Source organism: Primulina huaijiensis, chromosome 10, assembly GCF_012295235.1.
Source record: "Primulina huaijiensis isolate GDHJ02 chromosome 10, ASM1229523v2, whole genome shotgun sequence".
Lineage (NCBI taxonomy): Eukaryota > Viridiplantae > Streptophyta > Magnoliopsida > Lamiales > Gesneriaceae > Primulina > Primulina huaijiensis.
This window is the reverse complement of record NC_133315.1, coordinates 20,650,610-20,666,271: the sequence shown is the minus strand read 5'-3', so window position 1 is coordinate 20,666,271 and position 15,662 is coordinate 20,650,610. Positions and strand designations below refer to the sequence as shown.

The following is a 15,662-nucleotide window of genomic DNA, read 5'->3' as shown; positions in this document are numbered from 1 at the left end:
CATATTCATTAATTTAAGCCACTCGGCACTAACCTGTTTTGAACAGGATATCTTGCCACGTAGTAGTCTTGAGCCTGGAATTTATTATCGCCCGAGTTTTGTTCGAATTTCGAAGTGTTCTTCGATTATTCGTAAAGCTAATTAAAGAAAAATATTCATATTTAGAATCCAATTTTTTTCTTAATAGTAAAAATATCTTTTCCTTTTATAATTATAATATTTTATGTGAAGCAAAATAGCTCATGAATTGCTTCAAAGATCAACCCACCTAAAAGTTTTTTGTTATCATTATTACTTGCCTGTTGTTTGCTAACTTCTTTTACTTTTACCACGGCGATTCTTCACCTTCATTCATAAGAGCAAGTTGCGAGTGGCGATGTGGCTACAAGGCGCTACGCACATAGCACTTCGAGGTAGTGAGCGCTATTGTCGCTATCAATGCTATAGCGTTCGAGGCGATAGCGTCGCTATAGGAAAAAAAAAAGTTGTAGGACATTTTTTAAAATAATGCACACTTTTTAGGCCCATTTTGCACAATTTTTTAGGCCCATTTTGAAAAAATTTTAGGCCCATTTTGCACAATTTTTTAGGCTCAATAATATATGAAATCAACGCTGCTTATCCTCTTCTAATTCAATCTTCTCCACTTCTCCCAATCAACTCTTACGTTGACCCTACAATTCTCCACTGCTTCTCCTCTTTTGTTGCTCGTGGCTCGCTAGACATCGAGCTGTCAGCCGCCAGACTTACCTCACGTCGTCGCTGGTAATATTCTGTGCTCTGTTCTTTTTTTCCTTCTGATTTTGGTTTTCTGGCATGGGCTTAGGTTTTTGGTTTTTTGTGTAAACTGAATATTTTATTAGTTTATATTATTCTTAATCTTTAATTTAGTGAGTTGGCTTTGTTTGAAGAAATTTCATTCTGATCGTTACATATAATATAGATCTTTTAATATTCTTCTCCTAAGAAAAACCTTTCATGAAACTTTTTTATATGGTTCATATTTTTTCTTATATGAAAGAAAAACCTGAGCTTCTAATTACATAGTCTTTAATGCTAATTATTCGTTCTGATTTTTCAGCAAAAGTAGCTCGTATGATGTGTTAAACCATTTGCAAACTGGTTTTACAGAGCTCGTAACTTGTAGCCTTATCGATTGTGCATCTGAGAAAAATTCAGATTGGAATCTTAAATTAAGCTTTAAACTTGAATGACTTCAGCAAATTAAGCTCAAATTCAGTATGAACAGGTATGAATCACGATTGATGAATTGTATTGTTTTCTTTCTGTTCATAATGTTTTCTTGTCTTATTTGAATGAGATTCAAACTATTCTTGATTATCAAATAAATATTCTTACACAAACGTTGACATTTCTCTCTTGAAATTCAATAATTTCTTTGAAAATTTTGAGCGCCCTTTTAACAAATCATTGTAATAATTTTCAGATGTTAAAACTTTTCTTAATTTTCGGTTTTTACTTTACTTATTTTTAAGATATTTCAATACTTACTAACTCAATTTTTTTTCTTACTTTTCAGAGTTTAAAAGATGGAAAGCCTAAAAAAATATATTGGATGGAACTATGGGAGGATGGTTAACTCAGACAAGATTCTGATGGAATATTATGGAATTTTTGCCAAAAAGTTACAAATGGTAGGATAACAAGGCTCAAACTACATCTTGTTGAAGGATTTAAACATACAAAACCTTGTCCAAAAGCTCCAGCATGTGTTAAGCAAGAAATTAGAGTTCACTTTGAAGAAAAGTTAGTCCAAAAAGCTGTCATGGATTCCATAACTCACTTTGATGATGTCTTTGACATAGAAGAGCAAGGAGATGACATTGATTCACATGGGGATCCCTCTCGTGGAAAGCGGTCGACATTTATTCCCTCCTTGGTCAACTCATCAATATTACAGCCCAAAAAACCACAGCCATTGGGTCCTATAAATGCTTTCTTTAAGCTAGACGCAAAGAATCAAGGTGGTAAAGCACCCCAATTTAACAATTTAATGAAGTTCGGGAAAAATTGCGGTTTGATGCAGTTCAAAAATTTGCAAGGTGGATGTATGACGCAGGGATCGCATTCAATGCGGTCAAATATGACAGCTTCTAGCCAATGATCGAAGCAATTGGACAATATGGTCCTGGGATGAAACCACCTAATTACCATGAGGTGAGAGAATCTCTTTTAAAGAAGGAGATCAACCATACAAAGCTGATTTTGAAACAAAATGAAGAGGGGATGGCGAAGAATGGTTGTAGTTTAATGGCTAATGGGTGGAGAGATAGAAATGGGAGATCACTTATCAATTTCTTGGTGAATACCCCAAAAGACAGCATGTTTATTGAATCAGTTGATGCATCTAGCTACTCTCACACTGGTGAGAGAAGATGTTTGAATGGCTTGACAAGTTTGTGCAAAAAGTCGGGATGAATAATATTGTTCAAGTGGTCACCGATAGTGCATCAATAATGTTTATGCCGGTGAGAAAATCTAACATACTAAGTTACAACATCTTTTAACTTTCATTAATTAATGATTAACTAACCTATTATGCTCTTGTTCTTTACATGAAATAAGTAGATGGATAAATATCCAAGCTTGTACTGGGCCCCATGTGCGGCACATTGTTTGGATTTAATGTTTGAGAACATATTCAAAATGCCAGATTTGAAGAAGCACTTGAGCGGGCAATCAGTGTTAATGGTTATATTTACAACCGAACTATGCTGTTGAACATGATGAGAGAGTTCACCGACCAAAGAGACCTTATCAGACCAGCTAAAACTCGTTTTGCCACTGCTTTCTTGACTATCAGAAGCTTTCAGCAGCATAAGCAAAATTTGAGAAAGATGTTTACTTCAGAAAATTGAGGTACAACAAATTCGCAAAGGAACAGACTCGTAAGCAAGCACAGAAAATAATATTGATGCCTTCGTTTTGGAATTCTATCGTTTATGCTACGAAAGTTGGCGGCCCATTATTGGAGGTACTTCGGTTTGTGAATGGGGAGAAGAAGCCTGCCATAGGTTATATATACGAGGCAATGGATAGGGCTAATGAAAAAATAACAAAAGCCTTTGGTACTAATGAAGATAGGTACAAAGATTTTTTGAGATAACTGACAATAAGTGGCAGTTGCAACTCCATCAAGACTTGCATGCAGCGGAGTTCTTTACTCAAATTCTGAGATAAAACATGATGAAGAAGTAGTTACGGGGTTGTACAATGAAATCAGTAAGTTGACTTTTGATCCTGGGACAGAGAGAAAATACATAAAGAGTTGTTAAAATACAAACAAGCCGAAGGTCTTTTTGGGAAGGAAGTTGCAATCGAAATGAGAAAAGTTGTATCACCAGGTATGAAAATATGTTTCATACTCAGTCTAACTTGTAGCTTCTCTGGTTGTGAGCGCAATTGGATTGCGTTTGAACATGTAAGCCTTTATAATATTACAATTTTTATTTTCTATTACAATGAAGTTTTAAGAATTTGTTTTCGTGCCTTGTTAAACTTATATAAATAAATGCTGGTTCATTCCAAGAAAAGGAATAGATTGGAGCAAAAACGCTTGAATGATTTGGTGTTCATCAAGTACAACAGAGCTCTGAGGCGTAGACACTATAGTCGTGATACCAACGATCCTATCATATTGAGCGAAGTGGATGAGCGCAATGAATGGCTGGTAGGGAGAACGGAGGATAAGAGCCTGACTTTGTTCATGATGGTGATGATTTGATTTGGTAAGATGTAGCAGATGTTGTTGGAGTAGATGAAGCTCCTTATACATTGAGGAAATCAAAAAGGGCCTCGAAGGCGACCGCTACATCTATGCGGGCCTCAAAGGCGACCACATCTACACCTACAGGAAAATCGAAGGCGACCACATCTAAATCTAGAGGGAAAAGGCTAATAGGAACATCTGCTACACTTAATCTTGTAGATGAAGAGAATGAATTCGACTTTGATGAACAAAGTGAAGAAGAGAATGATGCCGAGCATTGTGCAATTTCAAATGAAGAAGATGATCTCAATCTTGATGAAGATAAAGATGAATTTTATATTATGTTTTTCTAGTTTTAAAATTGAGGTTTTATGTGCTTTGAACTTGTATATTTGTTATTTAAGCATGAACGGTTGAATTGATGTTAGTATAGGCTATATATTATATATTTATATACTTGTGGCGCTTTAATTTCAAATAGTTATCGCTACGCTATTCGCTATAGCCAAAGGCAACATTTGCGCTACGCGCGATTGACAACTATGAGAGCAAGTCATCCAATGTTTCTCATCATACACTCACTATATTCTAAAGCACGTCCCTTCTTCAATTATACAAGTGCCCAAGACCAAGACTCCATTTCTCAGAGTGTTGTTCTTAGAGGTTGAAGGGACAGTGAACAGCTAGTTGTTTTACAGCAATTGACATCCAACGTGCAAACACAAATCAAGTTAACACCCACAGAAGAAAAACTTCACGGATATCGGACGCCAAAGACTATTCAAAACTCAACAATCGAAGTAACATAGGTATGGGTCAGAAGCATCCCTTATTTTTTTCATTTGAACTTATTGTATATGTTAATGAATTTGAGTTCATAACCTGAAAAGCTAAATATAGAATCTAAAGATGTACAATTAACTACTAGAACCAAATCTAGCATACCATGTCTGACCACCATACTTGATATATAGAACTAAAAAAGAACTCCACTTTCAACTGGAGTTCACATAAATAACTAATCTCCACAGAAGAGAATAAAATGCAATTTTAAAGGGGGGGAAAAAAAGAAGATCAAATTCAAACCTACTAGAACATCCAGTCCACGAATTCAGTTAAAATTTATTTTAAAAAAATTGCATATCTTCAACACGAATGCATAAAAAACCCATAAAGAACTGGGACTGTGAGAACCACCTGTTGGCACCACTTGGAGAGGACATTGAGACGAAGCATTCGCTGCTGCGTTTTAACGATGTATTTGAGGATCATTATCTTCTTCTCGGAGTCAGAGAGCTCCGAGGATTTAGATTTATCCACCAATTCCTTTAGCGACATGTACGAATCCTCGGCAGCGCGTCCAACCAACGAGGCGAAGTTTACTGTCTCTTGCCCTATCTCAGCCATGATTTATTTCTCTATGAACCTCAATTAACTTCAACAAACTGGTGTCATTTTCCCATCGGAGCACACAGTTAGGGTTTTTCCAGGTTGTGAAATGGGAACCTCGGTGACGTTTGCCCGTTTTTATTCTATTTCCGTGAGCAAGAAAACGCCACTCAGCTATGTATCAAAATTATGGTCAAATAATAATAATAAAAGTTTAAATTTAAAAGTAAGCAATAAAAAATTATATTATTTTGATTTCTTTATTTTTTTTAAAATTTGGAGGAAAATAGAATCCCTACTCAAACTTCGCCTTTTCTGATGTAAGCCAGCAAGAAAGCAAGCAGACTCGTGGCTGAAACAGACTTTGCCGAATCCGAGAAATTTTGAAGGTTAGGTGAGAAATTTTGCCTTTGAATCGCGCATGTTTCTTCTCTCCGCTCGATTTCATGATAATGGGACAAAGGGACCGAGGCTTATTTAAAAAATATATGGGTTTCACTGCTATATTCAGGATTACTATAAATATTGTCTGAATTGTGGTCATGATTGGAGACAATAGCTATTAATTCTATGTATTTGTTTTGTGATGCTCGTTTCTTTTTTCTTTTTGCAGCATCTGCCTTAAGATTATTTGCTCAATAAGATGGATTCCCAAGTGGTTGAGCTGGAGAGAGAAAGAAGACAACCTGGTGAATATCAGGATTTAAAATTGAACGAAAGTTCTTCTGAAGTATCTAATAATCAGGTTGATTGTTGGAATGAGAAACCGTACGTCGGAATGGAATTTTATTCAGAAGAATCTGCCAAGAACTATTATAATGTGTATGCTAGGCGAGTTGGTTTCATTGCACATGTTGGTCAATACAATCGTACTAAGCTTGATGGCCCGATTGATTCTTGGGAGTTTGCCTTTTCTAATGAGATTTTTAAACGATAGAATGTTGACAGCTGCAATGCTACGGTCTTAGTAAAGAAAAAGGATCCAGACAAGTGGGTAGTGGCGAAATTTGTCGAGGACCATCTTCATTCTACCATGAGTCCCAGCAAGGTGCATCATCTTTGTCTTCGCAGGCATTTTCTGGAACTAAAAAGAGTATGCTGGAAAAAGATTATTGCCAAAATGATGGCATCGTTTCCGTGGATGAAAACCATTTATTTTGTGAACCGAATCTCGTTGCCTCCGTAGTGACAAATGAAGCTGTAAGAAATCCATCCACGGAAACAAATCCTGTTGTTGGTAGTGCATCTTCCACAAAAAGTAACCTTGCAAATATTAACGGTGTCCCCGTGATGTCACTGCATTTTATTCGACGTTATAGCCGAAGAAACTTTGGACAAGATGCTCAGAATCTTCTTACCTATTTCAGGAAGATGCAGGCCAAAAACCCGGGTTTCTATTATGCCATACAGCTTGATAATTACAATCGATTGAGCAATGTTTTCTGGGCTGATGCCCGATCAAGGATGGCTTACAGCCACTTTGGTGATGCAGTTGTTTTTGACACGATGTAGAGACCAAATCAGTTTCAAGTTCCTATTGCTCGTGAACCATCAAGATGATATTGTTTGGATGTGCGTTGCTTTTGGATGAGTCAGAGGCAACATTTTCATGGGTTTTTAAAACCTGACTTTCTGCAATGAATAACATACCTCCTGTTTCCATTACAACTGACCAAGATAGAGATATTAAGGCTGCAGACCATCAGGTATTCCCAGAAACTCGCCACTGCATTTGCAAGTGGCACATCTTACAAGAAGGACAAGAAAGGTTGGGTCATACATGTGTTGCTCAGTCTTCCTTTTATGGAGAGTTATATAGCTGCATCAATTTTGTGAGACGATTTAGAGAATTTCGAAACATCACGAAGTTCTATCCTCACAGATACAATCTTTGGAAAAATTATTGGCTTCAAGCTGTATATAATGCCAGGAAGCAATGAGCGGCTCCTGTTTATTTTCGCAACTCCTTTTTCGCTGCATTTTCATCAAATCATGGGGTTAGGTCCTTTTTTTATGGGTATGTGAACCAGCAGACTACGATTCCCTTGTTCTTTAAGCAGTATGAAAGGGCTTTGGAAAAAACATTAGAAAGTGAAATAGGCTAAGTAATCAAGCCAAGATTGAATTCAAAGCAAGCCAAATTTGAATTCAAAACACACCATTTTAGAATTCAACAACACAATTAACACATGGTTTGAGATTAGTCAAAAATGGTTGGTTTGATTATGTAAGCAATTATGCTTTAATATTTGTTTTTCTCCCTAAACTTCACCTATAAATACCTATTCATTCTTCATTCCGAAATCACACCAAAACACAAAATCCTTTCATCTACAATCATAAGTGTAGAAGTGAGATAAAGGATTTAGTGTGATATTTCTTAAGGAGTGTTTATCCTTGGAAGGAATAGGATTAGTGGAGAGAAAGTGAGTGTTAAAATCAGAGTGTTCTGAGTGAAATACTTTGTATTCTCAATTCTCTTGTCTTCTTTGTTATTAATAAAGAAGTGATCTCCTTGAGAGGTTTAGAGTGGACGTAGCCCAATCTTGGGGTGAACCACTATAAATATTGGTGTTCATCTTATTCATTGTTGATATTCCGCTGCGATGTTACCTCGTTTATTTCCCTGATATCCCAACAACTGGTATCAGAGCGAGGTTCTCAAATACTATAGGAAGTCCTCGTATGCTCTGTGGTTGCAGCTTAGTCTGAACTTCCACATCATAAAAGGCTTTCTAGACAGTATTAGGGAAGTTGTTCTTTTGTGTTCAGGCTTTGACGATTAATTCGTTGGTAGCAGTCACAAAAGATGGAGGTACGCACAAGCAACATGATTAGCCTTAATGGCTCTAATTATCAACTTTGGAAAAGTAAGATGAAAGAGCTTCTATTCGTCACCAAGATGCACCTACCGGTGTTCAGCGAGTCTAAACCCGATGATAAGTCAGATGCCGAATGGAACTGCGAGCACGAGCAAGTCTGCGGGTACATCCGACAATTTGTCGATGACAACGTGTATAATCACATATCTAACGAGACACATGCTCGTACGCTCTGGACGAAGTTGGAGACACTATATGCCTCCAAAAGTGGCAACAACAAATTGTTCTATTTGAGCAAGCTTGTCCAGGTTCGATGCAAAGAAGGAACTCTGATCGCAGATCATCTAAATGAGATTCAAGGATTCGTGGAGCAGTTATCAAGTATGAGCATAAAAATTGATGACGAGGTGATAGCTCTGATTGTGCTAGCTTCATTGCTAGAGTCTTGGGAGACTCTGAAGGTATCACTCACAAACACAGCACCAGGAGGAGCCGTGATTATGGACTTCATCAAGAGTGGCATCTTGAATGAAGAGATGAGGCGGAGATCTCAAGGATCCTCTACCTCACAGTCAGATGTTTTGGCTGCTGAGTCAAGAGGGAAAAGCAAGATCAAGAAAAACACAAATAAGAAGCCAAGAAGAAGCAAGTCCTCGGGGAGATATGCCAACATAAAGTGTTATCGCTGTGGAGAAAACGGACATATTAAAAAATACTGCCGAAAACCGAACGACAAACATGAAACCGATGATGAGCAAACAAACGCCATTGACGAATTCAATGTTGTTCACGAGCTAGAGCAGGAGTCCGTAAAGGTGGCAACTCAAGTAACTAGTTGGGTGATCGATAGTGGAGCAACAGTCCATGTCACATCTCGAAGAGAATGCTTTACATCCTACACACAAGGGGACTTTGGTGTGGTGAGGATGGGGAATAACGACTTATCCAGAGTCGTGGGAAAGGGAGATGTGAGCTTGACTACCATGGATGGCTCTACACTGATCCTAAAAGATGTCAGGCATGTGCCAGATATGTGCCTGAGTCTGATATCGGTCGAAAGACTCGATGAAGAAGGTTTCTGCACAACCTTCCGAAATGGGAGATGTAAGATTTCAAAAGGCTCACTTGTGGTGGCAAAAGGATTAAAGATGTCAAAGCTGTATGTAGTTCAGGAAAATCATTCTGAAGGTGTGAACTACGCAGGGGAAGAAAACTCAACAGAGTTGTGGCACCGACGTCTTGGTCACATAAGTGAAAAGAATCTTACATGCCTTGTGAGCAAGCAAGTTCTGCCCGGTATAAAGCAGGTTCATATGAAACAATGCACAAACTGTTTAGCCGGAAAACAAAACAGGATATCATTCAAAAGTTCACCTCCTAGCAGAGCCGATAAAATACTAGATTTGGTGCACTCAGATCTATGTGGTCCGATGCCATTGTCGCTCGGAGGAGCGAGGTACTTGGTAACTTTTATCGATGATCACTCTCGGAAAATTTGGGTGTGGACACTCAAAACCAAGGACCAAGTTGCGGAAACATTCAACAATTTTCTAAACTTGGTTGAACGGCAAACATCCATTAAACTCAAATGTATTCGAACGGATAATGGAGGAGAATGCATTGGAACCTTTGATGAGATATGCAAAAGGAACGGAATCAGACATCAAACAACACCACCAAAGACACCACATCTCATCGGATTAGCTGAGAGGATGAATAGAACTTTGGCAGAAAGAGTCAGAAGCATGCTTTCACATGCAAGGCTGACTAAGGAATTTTGGGGTGAGGCTGTGGTTGCTGCTGCATATATATTGAATCGTTCACCTTGTGTTCCTCTCAATCACGATGTCCCGGAGCAGGTGTGGCAAGGCAAAGAAGTTTCTTATAATCATTTGCGGGTATTTGGTTGTGTTGCTTATGTTCATATACCAAAGGATGAAAGACAGAAGTTGGATGTCAAAATAAGAAAATGCATATTTATAGGCTATGGCGAGGATCAACTTGGTTACAAGTTCTACAATATAGATCTCAAAAAGCCTATAAGAAGTCGTGATGACGTATTTCAGGAGAATGAATTCTTGGACTGCGAAAAAGAAGAATTTTGGATCTGAACAAGATCTGGAATGGTGGCCTTCAATGGTAAATCCACAACCGGTTGAAGATGAAGAATTGCAGAATGATCATGCGGATTATGATGAGATCCGTGTTCACAGTGAACCAACAGCAGAAAGTTCTCGTGGTACAATGACCACACGTTCTGGAAGAGAAGTACGACCCTCAACCAGATATTCCTCAAATGAATATATCATGCTAACTGACGGGGGAGAACCAGAGAGCTTCGAGGAAGCTATTACCAGTGAACACAAAGATAAGTGGATGGAGGCTATGCAAGAAAAAATGCAATCATTGCATGAGAATGAGACATTTGAGCAGGTGAAGTTGCCGAAAGACAAGAAAGCTTTGAAGAATAAGTGGGTGTTCAGATTGAAGCACGAAGAACACAATAGTCAACCAAGATTCAAAGCTAGGATTGTCATCAAAGGTTTCGGACAGAAACATGGGGTCGAATTTGACGAAATATTTTCACCTGTGGTGAAGATGACATCCATCTGGATTGTGCTAGGGTTAGCAGCTGAGCTTGATCTGGAGGTGGAACACATGGATGTCAAGACCGCATTCCTTCATGGGGATTTGGAGGAAGAAAGCTACATGGAGCAACCAGAGGGGTTTGCAGAGAAGGGGAAAGAGGACCTCATGTGTAGACTAAAGAAGAGTTTGTACGGTCTCAAGCAAGCACCAAGACAGTGGTACAAGAAGTTTGAATCGGTGACAACTCAGCAAGGATTCAAGAAAACCACTGCAGACCATTGTGTGTTTGTCAAAGATACCTCTGATGATGATTTGATGGTGCTTATGCTCTTTGTAGATGACATATTGATTGTTGGCAAAGATGCTTCTGAAACCAAAGGCCTAAAGAAGCAACTAAGCAAGACTTTTTCTATGAAAGACTTGGGGCCAGCAAAAAGAATTATTGGCATGGAAATCCATGGATACAGGTATGCCAAAAAGACCTGGTTGTCGCAGGAGAAGTATATTGAGAAGGTACTTCAGAGGTGCAACATGGACCAGGCCAAAGCGGTTGGATGTCCTCTTGCCAACCACTTCAAGTTGAACTCAAGCAGAGTCCTATTACAGATGATGAGGAAGAAGAAATGAAAAGTGTTCCATATGCTTCAGCTGTTGGAAGTCTGATGTATGCCATGGTATGTACTCAGCCGGATTTAGCTCATTCAGTAGGTGTAATGAGTAGATTTCTTTCAAAACCGGGAAAGGAACATTGGGCTGCAGTAAAATGGATATTCAGATATCTACGAGGAATCTCTAAACATAGATTGAGTTTTGGAGGATACAAACTTGAGCTTGTAGGCTACACAGATGCAGATATGGCAGGAGATGTTGACTCTCGAAAATCCACATCAGGTTACCTGATTATATTTGCAGGGGGAGCTGTGTCATGGCGGTCAAAGTTGCAAAAGTGTATAGCATTATCAACCACTGAAGCGGAGTTCATTGCAGCAACTGAGGCATGCAAGGAGCTGTTATGGATGAAAGGGTTTTTGGAGGAATAAAGTTTTGTGCAAGATCAATACAAGTTGTTCTGTGACAGTCAGAGTGCAATTCATCTTGAAACGAATCCTTCAATGCATTCAAGATCAAAACATATTGATGTACGCTATCATTGGATACGAGATGTATTGGAGAAGAAGTTGTTGAAACTTGAGAAGATTCACACGGATGAAAATGGATCTGATATGATGACCAAGACATTGCCAAAATGGAAGTTGGAATATTGTAGAACTGTTGCAGGTTTGATCGAATTCACAAAATGGGCTTGAGGGAGAGAATTGCTAAGTAATCAAGCCAATATTGAATTCAAAGCAAGCCAAATTTGAATTCAAAACACACCATTTTGGAATTCAACAACACAATTAACACATGGTTTGAGATTAGTCAAAAATGGTTGGTTTGATTATGTAAGCAATGATGCTTTAATCTTTGTTTTTTTCCCTAAACTTCACCTATAAATACTCATTCATTCTTCATTCCAAAATCACACCAAAACACAAAATCCTCTCATCTACAATCATAAGTGTAGAAGTGAGATAAAGGATTTAGTGTGATATTTCTTAAGGAGTGTTTATCCTTGGAAGGAATAGGATTAGTGGAGAGAAAGTGAGTGTTAAAATCAGAGTGTTCTGAGTGAAATACTTTGTATTCTCAATTCTCTTGTCTTCTTTGTTATTAATAAAGAAGTGATCTCCTTGAGAGGTTTAGAGCGGACGTAGCCCAATCTTGGGGTGAACCACTATAAATATTGGTGTTCATCTTATTCATTGTTGATATTCCGCTGCGATGTTACCTCGTTTATTTCCCTGATATCCCAACAAAATAGAGGCAGTATTGATATGATATGTACCATACCAGTATTAAAGACACTGTCACCGATGGAACAACAGGCAGTTAATTTTTATACAAAAAAGGTTTTTGCAAAGTTTCAAGAACTGGTTGAAACTTTTGTATACAGTGCCAATAAGATTGACGGAAATGGTGCTGTAACTAGATTTAGGGTGGCAAAATATGAACATGACCACAAAGAGTATATAGTGACACTAGATATTTCTGAAATGAATGCATATTGTAGCTGTCAGATGTTTGAGTATTCAGGGGTTCTATGCGGACACATATTAACTGTCTTTACTGTAACAAATTTTCTTACCACTCCCTCACATTATATATTAAAGAGGTGGACACAGAATGCAAGAGTTGTCCTTTTAAATGAACAAGAAGCAGATGTACAACCTATAGGCGCTTTAACATCACGTTTCAACGGTCTTTGTCTTGAAGCATTAAAATTTGCAGAGGAAAGAACTGTTGCTACCGAGACTTTCAAAGAAGCCATGGAATGTCTAAGAGATGGTGTGAGGAAGATTGCGATTGTGAAGAAAAATGTAGCCAGAATTAAACTTCCTGTCTCTCAGGAAAATGGAAGTTTTCTAGACAATGATAGCAAGAAAGCATCTTTATTAACTTCTGACACCATCCCATCATTATGGCCTTGGCAAGATGCTACACAAAATCACTTCAATCTCAATGATGCTGGAGTAAATGTTGCTGACTTGAATCAACCATGGCACCTGTAGTCATCAACCGTGATGGTGCCCTTGCTGATAATATGGTATGAAACTATGGACAGTAGGTTGTTGGTTTTCTTTCCCTTTCTTTTTTTTTTCTTTTTTTCTTTTTTAACCCTTTTTCAAGTTTCACTCTTTTAGTATGTTTATTGGTCAGTGCAGAAAAGATAGGATAATGAACTTATCGGACATGACTATTATGGTCACTTATAACCATTATATTCTTTATTGCGGTAGGTAGCTCTCACTTGTTTTAAGTCCATGAAATGGGCCGTGGAGAATAAGAATCTAGTAAGTAAAGTGGCTGTTATTAATTTGAAGGTGTGTGCTTTATTCGCATATATGTATTTTTTATTCAACTGGTACTTGTTTTATCATGACAGTGATGCATAAGGGGGAAATTAGTCTTTCCTGTTTTGTCAAGAGCTTCAATTATATCTTGCTCCATCATGAGAACATATGTTTTAGTTTCTTTTCATGTGTCTGACAACTTAGCAAGAACGCTGCAATTGTTCTTGCAAGTATGAATGTTAGTTATCTACTCTTTTCTTTGCTCAAGGCAGCTTCAAGATTATGGCAAGGCTCCTTCAGGAGAAATAGAGGTGCAGTTTAGGGTTACAAGAGTCACACTGGAGCCAATGCTGAAATCCATGACTTACATAAGTCAACAGCTTTTAACACCTGCCAACAGAGTTGCTTTTATCAACCTAAAGGTGAGTTATTTGTTTGGGAGTAATTTTTTCCTTCGGAAATTTCAAGGAAGTTATTATAAAAAGACATTCTATTTGATATTTTCTTGCAATCTTATTTGACCTGTTGTCATGTTCATTACCCAATAAATTGGCTGTTCTTGGTTTCTTTTTGTTGCAAGAGTAATATGAATCGTCAACATATATCTGGCTGCTTATTCTTGGTTTGAACAGGCAAATAATTTTGTAAAAGAGAGATGTAAAACAGAGAAGGCTTGAGAGGCCACAAAGTACTTATCTCAAGCTAGTGATCTGAATACCACTCTTCGAGGGCAAGCTTGGTATATCATGCTTGTGTTTGTGCATATTCCTGTCTCTTAATGTCTGAATCAGTTAAGTTTTTTGAAATAAACCATGAATGGGACTAGGGGCACAAGCAAATCAAATGAAACCAAATACTAACCTTTTTTTTTTATTCGAGCTCAAGATTGATGCGGGACTTAAAAAAGAATGAATTATTTTGGGTTAGAGTTCGGCATGACTTCAAATTTGAATTTGAAATCGATTGATTTGAAGTTAGTTATCGAATTTGTACTCGTTTTAGTTATCTCTCATAGGTTGTAGTATTTTTGTTACATATAAAATTAAAATATTAAAGCTCGTGAATTGCTCAATAGCTATTTATCAAAATAATTTTGCTCAAATTTGGCCTGGAAAAATATTCAAACATGTTTGAGTTTGGCTAAGTTCGATTATTTCGAGTATGAAACAAATAATATTCTAGCCAGCTTGATTTATTTGTTAGCCTAACATGAACCGGTGAACACCATGAATGAGTTTACATTGATGAATAAGTACTGCCACTGTTCTGTGGAAGAAAAGATGCTTCAGCTAAAGTTTCGATGACTAAGTAATAACTGGTTGTCTGGTTTATGACGTGTATGTCTTGTGCTTTATTGTTTATCTGTTGTTCTTTTGATATCTGAGTAATTTTATCCTGAAGGGATTTATTTAACCACTAGATGTTTAGCTATTAACATGTGTTCAGAATAATTATTTTGTATTGAGTGTGTACATGTTTGTGCTAATGTCTCAAACATATGAAAATACTTTTAGAAATATGTTGTACACTTGTGCTACCATTAAATTTATCCCTAGAGCATGAGAAGATGCTGTGAGCACAGATGGAATTGTTCATTTATGCAGTATGTATACCATTCCAGGGTCTTTGATGGAGCCTAAAAGTTGAATAAAACACCTCACCTTGTAAAATGTAAATCATTCACCTTTAAAATTGACAAGACTCATAGGGGTATTAGTTATGAAGGATACAGTTTAGGATATGATAGTTTGATACTTGATTATGCCATTAACGCCAATAATATGTTTTTCAGAATGTTGTGAACTAATGTTATGTACCTGTGATAGATTTCTTGTTCAGCAGCCTGGCTGATCCATGTTTCAGGTATAGTGCATGCATTTTTATCTTATCCCAGAATCCGAGAAAACAAGTTTCAGTTTTATGTTACTGCAAATTGTACGTTGCTGGTTCTAATTTAGTTAAAATATGAAAATTAATTTGGATCATTAGCATGATTTACTTGTAAAATATTTTTAATCTGTAGTACTTCTGCAATCATGCCTGGCGTGTGGTTTTGAACTAAGAATGCCATCCTTTTGCTTGACAGCTCCAGGAAACCAAAACTTCAACTGGCGAAACTGAAGTGAAATTTCAAGTTTCAAAAGGGATACTTAAGGTTCGATGTTAAGATCAATGGCTTACATTCGTGAGCAACTCTAACATTTAAGGTGCCCTTTCTACTTACAATTTGTGTACCTT

At 37.5% G+C, this 15,662-nt stretch overlaps 1 protein-coding gene and 1 pseudogene across 1 annotated transcript in view; one reads left to right on the top strand and one right to left on the bottom strand.

Annotated features, from left to right (window-relative positions):
• Positions 1 to 5,282, bottom strand: part of LOC140986308 (mediator of RNA polymerase II transcription subunit 14-like) — a 36,872-nt gene extending 31,590 nt beyond the window's left edge. Inside the window, exon 1 of the mRNA XM_073454469.1 lies at positions 4,928 to 5,282. Coding sequence (XP_073310570.1) covers positions 4,928 to 5,137 — 210 coding nt within the window. The 5' untranslated portion in view covers positions 5,138 to 5,282. The remainder of the gene's footprint in view (positions 1 to 4,927) is intronic.
• A 136-nt stretch (positions 5,283 to 5,418) lies between these two features.
• Positions 5,419 to 15,623, top strand: LOC140986309 (protein FAR1-RELATED SEQUENCE 3-like; annotated as a pseudogene).
• The last annotated feature ends 39 nt before the right edge of the window (positions 15,624 to 15,662 follow it).